The sequence below is a fragment of the Oryzias latipes genome, chromosome 18 (genome assembly GCF_002234675.1).
Source record: "Oryzias latipes chromosome 18, ASM223467v1".
NCBI lineage: Eukaryota > Metazoa > Chordata > Actinopteri > Beloniformes > Adrianichthyidae > Oryzias > Oryzias latipes.
Genome location: NC_019876.2, coordinates 59,270 through 72,020, shown reverse-complemented (window position 1 = coordinate 72,020; position 12,751 = coordinate 59,270). Strand labels below are relative to the sequence as shown.

The 12,751-nt window shown below is 45.2% G+C and overlaps 1 protein-coding gene across 1 annotated transcript in view; it reads right to left on the bottom strand.

Moving 5' to 3' along the window:
• Positions 1-12,751, bottom strand: part of LOC111946336 (CST complex subunit CTC1-like) — a 29,633-nt gene that overhangs the window by 4,690 nt on the left and 12,192 nt on the right. The window contains exon 2 of the mRNA XM_023948973.1: positions 12,155-12,254. Coding sequence (XP_023804741.1) covers positions 12,155-12,254 — 100 coding nt within the window. The remainder of the gene's footprint in view (positions 1-12,154; positions 12,255-12,751) is intronic.

Genomic DNA, 12,751 nt, shown 5'->3' with positions numbered 1-12,751 from the left:
TCTCTCCGCGCGGTGGGGGGGTTCATATTACACCTGAGCCGGGGGTGTTCGTGTCCCTGGGGGGTGGGTCCTGGTCCTTGCCCCTGGGCGCTGGGCCCCGCCAAACTTCCAACATGGCCGAGCCTGGTCGGGCCATATTTATAACACCCCTTGTGGGCCGCCCTTTTTTCCCCGGGGTTCCCCCCTCCTGGGCGGGGGCGGCGGGCCCCTGCCTTGCTCCTACCTGGACCAACCGTGGGCCGGGTGGGTGGTTGCCTGGAGTGCGGAGCGGGTCTCCCTTGGGGGGTCCTGGCTCGTACCTGGGGTCGGGGCGGGGGGATGCCCGGAACTCCTGGGTGGTGGTGGGGTGCTCGTCTGGGGCTGTGGGCGTCCCTCTCCGGTGGGGCCCTGCGTTGGGCTCTTCCGGCGCGGCGGGGGGCTGCTTTCCTGGTTGGGCTGGGGCGGCGCTCTCTTTCCCTCTGCGCCTCCCTGCTCTCTGGCTCTGGGGGCCTCGGGGCGGTCCTGCTGGCCCTGGCCTGGGTGGCGGTCTTGGTCGCCCGGGGGGCGGTTGTTCCCTGCCTGTTCCCGTGTGGCGTTGGGGGAATTCCGGCTGCCGCTGCTGCTGCGGCGGTGGTATGGGTGTGGGGGTGGCTGGGCGCTCCTCCTCCTTCTTTTCACATTCCACCATCCATTTTAGAAGAACATAAACACTCACCTGAGCACAGGTGTTAGCTCACCTTTGCACTAATAGTTTGCATGATTGAATGAATGAAAGATTTCACACTAGTTGGTTTAAAGGCATAGGTATGCGTTCGTGAACACTATCTGTTTTGTGTGCATGTTGACATGTGGACATTTTTGCGGCTAGCAGGTGTGTTGATAATATTTGAGTGTGTGTGAACAGGCCCCGCCCTTTTTGTACTACATTTGAACCGTACCGTAACGATAAACAACCAGTAAGCCTGTCTGCTGTATGCTGCTTCATGATCTTACCCCCCTTCCCCTCCGATTATCACCCTCCTACCCCCCCCTCTCTCTAACGTCCCTCTCTCTTCTTCCCCTCTTTCCTTTTCCGTCCGGTCCAACACCAAAGATTTTCAAACATGATTGAAATTAATAAAGTTCGGCCTCAATTACAAAAGGGGTTTATTCAGACATACCTTTGGTTTGTCTGAAGATGAATAACCCCTCTTGTTAAAGTAAAATATGTCCAACACAAGAGGCCCTCAGCTCTCATCTGTTTGCCTAGCTGTTGGACAGGACAAGTTAAAAAAAAAAAAAAAAAAAAAAAAGACCAGGGAAACAAAGACGTTCATGGATCCATTTGTCTGCAGGTGGATGATCAGAACTTTGACCCGTCCAGTTCAGTTTTACGTCTTTTTGAAACTGTATTTTTTCATCTGCTCCTGATTCACAATGACCTGAATAAAGAAATACTCAGGGATTTTAATTTTCTGTGTCTATATCCTCCATCAGTGACAGGAGAACATGCTAAACACTGGTTTTCATGGGATTGGGTCTATAAACGCGTTTGGATAAAAGTGGAACTGGTTCAGGCTGACCTCATGACCAAAGTTCCCTCATGTTGTTTGTCTGAGCAAACACAAACTCACTGAGTGCTTCTTCCACCACGGTGAGCAACACTGGGGGGTCACGGCTAATGCTAATGCTAACGCTAACGCTCGGTCAATCTAAACATACGTTGATGACTACATGAACAGATTTATAGACTCACCAACAGGAATTTTACAAACAAATATTTTTTTAAAGTAACCATTTGTAGTCTGGCTGGATTGCCGGTGGACATTTGTGCTCTAGTCTTCTGAAATAAAGGCTAACGTTATAGCGCCAGCTCCACCTGGTGGTCAAACTGAAGCACTTGTTTTTTTATGATCGTAAATTTTTGTGGAGCATGACAGACTGTATGATGTTACATTTGTCTCATTGGTTTATTATTGCGCTCATAGATTTTACAGCACTTGAACTGTATCAGATTAATATGAATATCTTCTGTAGGAGCCCTATTGAGAAACCTGTCCAGTGGGCAGGGCTCCAGACTGCGACCAATTGGTCGCATTTTGCGACCAAAATTTGAGAGTGTGCGACTGAATTTTACATCCAGTCGCACATGTGCTACCAGTAAATTTGCCTCCCCCACCCTTCGTATTTTTTATACATTAAACGTGGAAGGGGCACATCAATGATCAATGAAATAATCAATGAGACGCAAGCCCACACGGACGCAGGCAGACACACACACTTGCGCACATACTCATGAAACGCCAGCACACACTCGCGTGATGCCTGTGTGTGAGGCGGCCAATGCGTGTGAGAAGAATAGGGAAAGCCACTGTGAGTGGCTAAAATGCGTGTAGGGGGAGGGGCCTAGAGATAATCGAGTGCGCGTAAACATCTGTGGGAAGGAAACGGAGAGACAAATATCATCACAACCTGATATGTACGTCTGAGCTATGAGTAAGTGAACTATTGATTCATTCTTCCGACCTGCGGCTGGTGTACCAGTGCCAGAGTGTACAGCAGGGGTCTCAAACTCGCGGCCCGCAGGGTATTTGTGGCCCCCAAGATGATATTTTGCGGTCCCCGCCTTAATATGAAAGTTCAATCTTAATGAGGCCCGCCAGTTTGTATGAATGACACTTTACATTGTCGTGCGCGGAGATGACCAACCAATCACAGTGGGGTTTATGACTCTTGGGGGGCAGGACAATGACAGGGTTTGAAAGCAGGACACCTGACAGCCCCCTCCCTCCCCGGACCACATTAAGGAGTTCCTTACTTTCCTTTAGAACGTATTAATTCACTCATAATTTTCTAAATACATGCAGTCCGTGCTCAACTTTTCTCTGGGTCACACAGACCCGGAGGAAGGTTTAGGTTTTGGTTACGGTTACGGCGGCGCATCAAACGGTTATGCACGGCTGTTACGGCAGCTCACCGCTCCCGTCCCGCGGGAGTCGGGTCTGCTGAGGAGAATAAATGTCCCACACCTACATGCGTGACAGCTAACGGGGCTTGAACTTTAAACACGTGCGGGCAAAAACAACATTAGTTTTAGACACACTGAAAATACGTTGGGGAAAATGCAACGACAGACGTGTTTAAGATGATCCAGCGCCGCGCCTGGATCGTTGGGGTGACCAGGCATGGGGGGGGGTGAAGGCGAGTGAAGGACAACAGGAAATTCAATTTAGTTTTAATATTCCTCTCCCCCTCAGTATGATCTGTGTTATTATATATTTTATACTTATTTGAATGTTTTGTAATGTATGTAGCCTTTTTTTAATGAATTGGTATTTTAAATTATTTTGATTGATCACTCCACTACAAAAACCATCAGGACACATGTCCCATAATGCATTGTTTTGTAGTCATAGGGCAGCTTTCAGTCAGTGCAGAACTAAATTTCCAGCTGTGTTCGCTCAGGTTGGGGTCTTGCTGCTCCCACCCCTTTCTCTGATATTTTTGTTTTGATTGACAGGTGATGTTAGAGCAAAAACAAAAATACATCACCAGGTGATGTGTGCAGCGTTGAGTTCACCTGGGTGATCTCAAACATGCTTATTGTGGGTCTTGGCTGCACCTATTTGGTGTCACCAACATAAATTTCCATCCGTTTTCTTTACTATCTGTACTGTCATGACAGTGATGCTGCTGTCAGTTTACTTGTTGTTTCATCTTCAAAAGTGCAGAATAAAATGTGACACTGAATTTGAAACAACACATTGTAATTTCTGCATCTATTATTAAAGTATTTATTAGTAATACAGTGGAAATTAGTAGATTTTGTTAGCATGTTGATTTACGGTATGCACCCCTAAATTTTCTAGTTGTGCCCCTAAAATTTTCAGTTGGGGGCCACTGTGCTCCTAGTGAAAATAGTTAGTCTGGAGCCCTGCCAGTGGGTGTCGCTGTTTTCATATTTTGCTGTCAATTATAAATTGGTTGATGACCTGACCACACAGGTGTGCACGAGCCAGATGGTGAAATAGTTTTCAGTAATATAAATAATAAAAAAAAACAAAGTAATGCAAAGTTGATCGGAGTGTAAGACTCATTTTCTTCGTCGTATAAGGAAACGACAGCCCGCTTGGCGCGTCAGTCCAGTCTGGCGTCGCACATCAGTGTGTATCAAAGGGGCTAGAACTTAGCTGAACAGTTTCTAGGCCCTTAGCTCCTACACTTATTAGTCAAAAACTCCTTTCTTTGGATGGATTGATGGAAATCTCGGGATTCGGAAGCCAGTTCGGAGCATCGGTGGATTGTTTTGAGTGAGCGAATCAGCTGGACCCAGTGCTGACAGCGAGAAGATCCCCAAGACCCAGGGCAGCCTACAATTCTGTTGGAATCCGATCGGAATATTGGAGCAGACATTTGGAATAATTTGTGGATTTGGACAAGGAAGAGCCGACAACTGAAGCGGCCCGTGAGGTTCAGCTCTGCTTTCGGCGCCAAACACTTCTAAAACCCAGAGGTATGAGTAGCGCTACACCTTCAATGGACATTTAAAAAGTGTGCACACATAACTGAACATAAAATCCAATGCATTGGTTGACTGATCGACGAGACTGCTCAAGAAGCGCTTTAAAAGTTGTTGAATAAAAGAGGGCGTTGGCATGGAGACGCGCGACGCAACGTCAGACGTTAACAGTGGGAACTGCAGCGTGCACCACGAGCAGAACTAATAGTTTGACTGGCAGCCTGAAAGCGAGTGGTTAGACTGACTGCAAAAGCTCTGGCTGATAAACTGGACAGGGTACAAAATAACAGAAAACTGACATTAATTTAATTAGGAAATCACTGCAAAGTTTAATGGTTAAAGGTGATAAAACAAAGGTTCAAATAGCTCTTAACAAACCTGTAATGATGCCACATGTATGCATGAATCTTTGTTGGGTTTATTTCCATCCGATGAATGTGAAAAACATGAAACATGGTTTAAAGCCAGAATGTTGTTCAATAATGAATGTATTTCTGAGGGTAAAACATGGATTTCTGTGAATGAGGAGAATGTGTTTAAAAATGAGAATGCTGAAGATGACATTGGTCCAAATGACAGTATTTCTAATGTTGAAAGTAAACCTAGTCTGAGAAGTAAATCCAGCGGAACATCATCTTCAAGAATTAAAGCTCAAGCAGACATAGCTGCATTGATTCCTCGTATGGCTGCACTAAAACAAAGACGCTCTGGAGGAACAAGGACTGCAAATCAAGAGGAAAAAGGAAGAACTGGACCTGGAGGCTGAACTAGCAGCTTCCACAGCTAAGCTTGCTGTACTGCGAGCTGCAGATGAAGAGTATGTCAATGAAGCCGATGGAATGAATTCTTACTTTGAGAAGCAAAGGTATCAAATGGAGACTAAAACCCTCTTAAATCCCTCAGCGGAGGAATACAAACCAGAAACATGGAAATTACTTCAAAGGGACAACAACCGACTCTGCCTATGGATGCAATACCAAAGGAAACCAAACAAATGGAGTCCGCTGTCAAGCATCAACACAGCATCAGTCTACAACCGGAGCACAACAAGCAGAGAACGGTTCAACAAACTCAATCTCATTCATCAGTTCTAGTTTTAAGTGATCACACAAGGCAATTGACTAACTACCATCATTGCAGCAATAACCAATAAGAACAGACTGGGAACTCACCAAATGAAGGCATAATTAACAAAATGGAGAAGCAGAATGAAATAACATCACACTTGTGCAACAGCAGCTTTCAACATCTCTACCACTACCACGGACTATTCCCATATTCCAAGGGGATCCTCTGGAATATAGAAGTTTTATCAAGGCTTTTGAGTGTAGCCCCATCACTCAGCAATACTTTAACAAAATGGTAACCTACGGAGTCGTGATGGGGGGGATTGGGTTCGTTGAGCTATGGTAGCTCCCAATCGGGTTACCTATTTAAATCTAAAGAGTTACAACGTCACAGAACTCACAGTAGACAAGTACGTCTTCCTAAAAAGTATGACACCAGACAACCATTTAAACTGAACACAGTTTCAGGTTTAATAAAATAAAGAGTTGACCCTCAAAACAAACAAAAATATTGGTCAATATATCTGGTTTTTATACTCTTCCTCTTAAACGGGAAAAAAAAAATATGAACCTTGAGTAAATGTAAATTTCACAACTTAACTGAACATTCATAAACTGGTTTTAAAAGTTCGTTTCAAAAGTTTGTTTCAAACACAGATATTGCAATACTTCACCACGTCATGAAAAATAACAAACTGGGCCCATACTCACTCACTCATTCACACAGTCAGTTATTACCCCCGGGGGAAAAAACTTCGTTGCAGGCCTGAAAAAAAAATCACCGACTTCCTTAGCCTTCCGTGCAAAGCCTTCCTGCGTTCTCCGTGCAGCTTTAGCCGTTGCTCCGCCCTTCCACAGCACCTGTCGTCCGTCGCGGGGAAAATCCAACGTCCTCCGTGGACTCCGGTTCACGCTCAAGTGAGAAACTCCAAAACGGGAAACTTTCCGTCACCTTTTCTGTCACGGGAAACCACTCTCAAGTTTTCCTCCTGACTTTGGCCTGCAGAAAGTTTATTTTTTTCCCGTCTTCTTCTCCACCTCCCCGCGTGCTTCCACGTCCAGACCTTTTTTTCTCTCTCCTTTTTTCTTCGATCCTCTCCTCAGCCAATCAGCTTAGTCCAATCAAAACCAAAGAACACTCCACAGAACACTCCGCATTTCTTCAAAATAAGATATAGTCCTGTGAACTGACGCTGATGAGGTTACATAATCCAAAACAAATCAATAAACAAGAATAACATTGTTATTTACAGTAAACCCATAATCAACATCATTCAATAAACAACAATAACCTTGTTATTTACACTTAACCCATTTCCTTCTGGTTAAATCTGTGTCATCTTCTAGACTTATTCAAACATATTCCTTTTAGTAACTTTGTAATATCAATATTAATAATAATATTGATCATTTATGGGATTAATTTGTTTAATCCTCCTCTTTTTTCTTCTCGGGGCTACATGAGCAAGGAGTGGAAGCAAAAACAGGAAAAGCCGATTGCTTATACTACTTGGAACAGTTCACAAGGGGACAACCACAAGAACTGGTGCGTAGCTGTCAACACATGACTCCTGCACATGGCTATGCAGTGGCCAAGGATCTTCTTCAGTGCCACTTTGGAAATCCTTATAGAATAGCAACAGCTTACAATGAAAAGGCGTTGGCTTGGCAAACAATAAAAGCTGAAGATGTTAAAGCTCTAAAAGCATATTTTTTATTCCTGCGTTCCTGTTGTAATGTTATGACGGAGCTTCAGCACATCCAAGGACTTGACATGCCTGCAAACATGACAGCTATAATCTCAAAGTTGCCATACAAAATGAGAGAACATTGGAGAGTCACGGCACATGACGTTATGGAAAGAACCAGCAACAGAGCTCATTTCACTGATCTTGTTGCTTTCATTGAACGACATGTAAAAATTCTTTCTGATCATCTATTTGGCAACATACAAGATCCTTTATCAAACATAACTCATGCAAAATCCTTTATAAGACCAAAGGCACTTCCTAAGTTTGGATTTAAAGGAAACACTGTGGCCACTGCAGCAGTGTTTTTCAACCAGTGTGCCGCGGCACAGTAGTGAGCCGCATGAGGTGGTCAGGTGTGCTGTGGGAGATGGTCAAGTGTGCCGTGGGCGATGGTCAGGTGTGCCGTGGGAGATGGTCAGGTGTGCCGTGGGAGATGGTCAGGTGTGCCGTGGGAGATGGTCAGGTGTGCCGTGGGAGATGGTCAGGTGTGCCGTGGGAGATGGTCAGGTGTGCCGTGGGAGATGGTCAAGTGTGCTGTGGGAGATGGTCAGGTGTGCCGTGGGAGATGGTCAGGTGTGCCGTGGGAGATGGTCAGGTGTGCCGTGGGAGATGGTCAGGTGTGCCGTGGGAGATGGTCAGGTGTGCCGTGGGAGATGGTCAGGTGTGCCGTGGGAGATGGTCAGGTGTGCCGTGGGAGATGGTCAGGTGTGCCGTGGGAGATGGCACCTACTGTGCTCCACATGAAGACGGCCCCTTGCTGCAGAGCAGTCCAAGCAGTCCAAGCAGTCCATAGAGAATAAACCAGCCTTACAGACAACATGTGGACATACAGGGGATTACTGTGCCCTATCTATACTTCCTGTGAAGATAAAGGCAAAAAAGGGAAATTGTGTCATCGAAACACATGCATTTTTGGACCCTGGGAGTTCAGCCACTTTTTGCTCAGAACATCTTATGCAAAAGCTGAATGTTAGTGGTAGAAGAACTTCATTTCTCCTACAATGGGACAGGAGACTGTTGTTCCAGCCTACTCTTTGATTGGTCTAGAAGTGTCTGGTGTAGAAGACCATCATTTTTATCCTCTGCCAGAAGTATTAACACAAGGGAAAATGCCAGTTTCAACTGAGAGCATGGCAACATCTGAAGAAACATCCTCACTTGTCTAAAATTCACATGCCAAAAATAAATGCAGAAGTGGACCTATTAATAGGTACCAACGCCCCCCAGCTACTGGAGCCTTGGGAAGTTCTTAACAGCAATGGAAATGGACCATATGCCGTTAAGACGGTGTTGGGATGGGTCGTCAATGGTCCAGTGAATGGAAACAGTGGTGTTTTGGAGGAGAGCCCCCACTCTGCTACAGTGAACAGGATCTCTGTGAATAAACTTGAGGAATAGCTGTCCAGTCAGTACAGCTATGAGTTTAATGAAAAGGTTTCAAAAGAGAAACAGATGTCAAGAGAAGATGTAAAGTTTCTAAATACATTGGAAAATTCAGTAACGTTGATTGGCGGACAGTACTGCATGAATTTACCCTTTAGAAATCCTGAGGTTCATTTTCCTAACAACTACAGTGTGGCTAAGCAAAGACATAAGAGAGTCATTCATGATAAAGCTTGGCAAGAGGAGTATTCAAGATACATGAATGAAATCTTATGCTGAAAGGCTCCCTAAACAGGAGATAAAGGGCAGGAAAGGAAAGGTCTGGTACATCCCTCATCATGGTGTTCAACATCCAAGGAAAAAATCCCTATGAGTTGTTATCGATTGTGGAGCCACCTTCAAAGGAGTGTCATTAAATGGAGAGCTCATGCAAGGCCCCAACCTAACCAGTTCATTGCTGGGAGTTCTTACAAGATCCAGACAGGAACCTGTGGCTTTCATGGGTGATATCCAGGCAATGTTCCACCAAGTGAAGGTAATGGAAGAACATAGAGACTTTCTGCCATTTCTATGGTGGCCAGGTGGAGATTTTGCTAAAGAGCCTGAGGAGTACAGGATGACTGTGCATCTGTTTGGTGCCGTTTCATCACCAAGCTGTGCAAGCTTCGCTCTCCAGAAAACAGCAGATGAAAACAAATCTGAATTCAAATCAGAGGTCATCGACTTCTATGTTGATGACTGCTTGAAGAGCTCGCCCACGGAGGAGACGGCAGTAAAAATGATGAAAGATCTCCTTTTTATGTGCGCCAAGGGGGGGTTCATTTTGGAGAAGTGGATCTGTAACAGTCGAGCCGTTTTGGAAGCTATCACTTCTAGTCAAGGACCTGAAGAAGATTGTGATGAACTTCCAGTAGAAAGGGCTTTGGAACTGCAATGGTGTGCAGAGACTGATGTGTTTATGTTTAAAATGGAGAGAAAAAGAAAAGCCCCTCACCAGACGTGGCGTTTGGTCAGTCACCTGCTCCATCTACGACCCCTTAGGTTTTCTTGCAGCAGTCACATTGTGTGCCAAGATGATTCAACAGGAGTTATGCAGAAGAAAATGTGGATGGGACGACACTTTACCACAAGACCTTCGGTCCCAGTGGAAAAAATGGCTCCAAGAATTAGCTCTACTGTCCACATTTGAAGTGAGAAGGTGCATCAAGCCAGTGGGATTTGGAAAAATCAAATGTGCACAATTGCACCATTTTGCAGATGCCAGTGAATGTGGATATGGGACAGTAACCTACATCAGACTGGTAAACCAGAATGATCACATTCACGTAGCCATTTTGCTTGGCAAAGCCAGAGTAACACCTTTAAAACCTATAACAATTCCCAGATTAGAACTGACAGCAGCTGTTCTTGCTGTTAGACTGGATGCAACGCTAAGAACAGAACTAGAGATCTCACTGGAAAGTTCTGTATTTTAGACTGACAGTACTTCCCTGTTGAAGTACATCAACAATGAAAACAAGCGCTTTCACACGTTCATAGCCAACAGAATCTCTGCTATAAGAGAAGCATCTGAACCCTCACAATGGAGACACGATTGCTCCAAAGATAATCCAGCTGACAAAGCCTCAGGAATGAAGGCTTCAAGCTTCCTACAGGACAGCGTATGGCTGAAAGGACCTGAATTTCTTTGGACACATGAATGTGAAGAGCCAACATCATTCATGGAGTTTTCAGTTGATCCTGATGACAAAGAGAAACTGTAAATGCAATCAGTGGCTGTGATGCTTCTAACCCTACAGAGAAGTTGATTACATATTTCTCAGACTGGAGCAAGTTAACGACTGCGGTCGCCTGGATCCTTAGACTGAAATCCATACTGTTGGAAAAGGGTCGACAGAGAAAGCAGTTGAAAACTGTACAGGATGAAACCACAAGGACAAAGCGGAAAACTGTCACACCACACTTCCAAGGTTGACTCTTTAACACTGAGTGACGTGAAGGAAGCTGAATTAGCATCATACGCTATTGTCAGCAGCAGCGATTCATGATAGAAATTCATGCATTGATGTCACACTCAAATGTGACTAAACAAAGTTCTATCTACAAATTAGATCCCATCATGGATGATGGACTTCTGAGAGTAGGTGGAAGACTGTGCAAAGGAGCAATGTCCGAAGAAAGCAAGCATCCTCTTCTCCTTTCTAAGGACCAGCATATGTCTTTGCTCATTCTGAAACACATACATCAACGTCTTGGTCATGGCGGTTGGGCTTATACACTCTCCAAAGGAAGACAAAGATTTTGGATAACAAATGCCAACTCTGCGGTGAGGCGAGTCATTTCAGTGTCTATTTTGTCGACGGTTTCATGGGAGACCAGTAACATAGAAAATCTTCCAAAAGAACGAATCCTTCCTGATCTGCCTCCATTCACCAACACAGGGGTTGATCACTTTGGTCCAGTGGAAGTGAAGAGAGGAAGAGGAACCTGTAAACGCTATGGGGTCATCTTCACTCGTATGGCTAGCCGAGCCGTGCATTTGGAGGTTGCAACGTCTCTGGATACAGATGCATGCATTAATGCTTTACGTCGCTTCATCAGCAGAGGAGGACAAGTGAAGCATCTAGGATTGGGTAATGGCACAAATTTCATTGGTGCCAATATAGAACTAAAAAGAGCGTGTCTGCATTTAACCAAGACAAGACCTGCAAGAGTTATGACACAAGCTGGAATACAGAGGAGTTCTAACCCACCAGGAGCTTCACATTTTGGAGGCGTTTAATCCGCCTGATTCCTAAGGTTCTTTGTTCAGTTCTACATCAGCAGCAACTGGATGATGATGGACTGTCTAGTACTCTGTAATTCTAAATGATCGTCCAATCACAAAGATGTCTGATGATCCGAATGACACCAAACCATCTTCTTCTTCTCATGAGGAAACCCCCTGGAATGTTTGATAGTATTTAAGATCGTTGAATCAGTGGACGGGGACTAGTTAGACCAGAACTCACAGGTCCTAGTCCATTGACCATCACGTCTTCAGGTCTCTGTGGAGCAGTACTTTCTCTCTCTCTCTGAGACCACCTTCGATGTGAACTTTGCATACTGGACCCTCGTCTTCATCGGCACCTGTTTGGGTCACCGGTCACTCACTGGATTATTGGTAAAGGCGCAGAACACATCGTTGATGTGATCATTTATTTAAAGTTTAGAATAAATTCAGGACAGATCTGCTGTGTGCAGCTTAGAGGGACCGGTGTTCAAGAACCACTACAACCCCCACAAACCGGACCCTCTTTTAGTCTGAACTTTCCCCACTAACGGCAGATCCATCAGAACCAGCAGAGACCGTTCAGCAGGTTCTGATGCTGCAGATCTTCAGAGTTCTACAGATCCGGTTCTGCTCCATTCAGACCAGCTTCAGAGAAGGAACGACCCGCACTGCCTCACCTGAAGCAGCTGATTGGACCTCTCACCTGTGAGCGAATCTTCAGCATTGGAGGGGGCGGGGTCCCTGAAACACGGACTCAGGTATCGACCAATGAAGAGGAAGAGGTTCTTTAGCCACGCCCTCTCCTGTAAAAGACAGCAGGTCAGAGGTTTTCAGAACTGGAACCAGACACATGAGAAAGTTCTGCTCCTGACACCGGGCCGGCCTGAGATCTATGAGTATTTTACTGGATGACATTTGTCAGAAATTCTGGAGAATAACCGTTAAACAGGGGCGTGGTCAGACAGTGTTTTAGGGAGTGGTGTCCATAGTTGTGTCTGAATTCCCGCCCTAACCCCTAACTACTAAAAAACTATCTAGTGCACTATATAGGGGTTAGGGTGGTAATTTGGACATAGGGCATGTTGACAAGCCACAAAGCTTCTGGGAAAATGATGAGACCAAACTGGAGCTTTTTGGTAATAAACATCAGCTCTATGTTGGTAGACTCTCCAACCAAAAGAACACTGTCCCTACTGTGAAACATGGAGGACCCTCAGTTCTGTTTTGGGGCTGCTTTGCTGCATCTGCCACAGGGGGTCTGGAAGTTGTGCAAAGTAAAATGAAATTTCTGGATTATCAA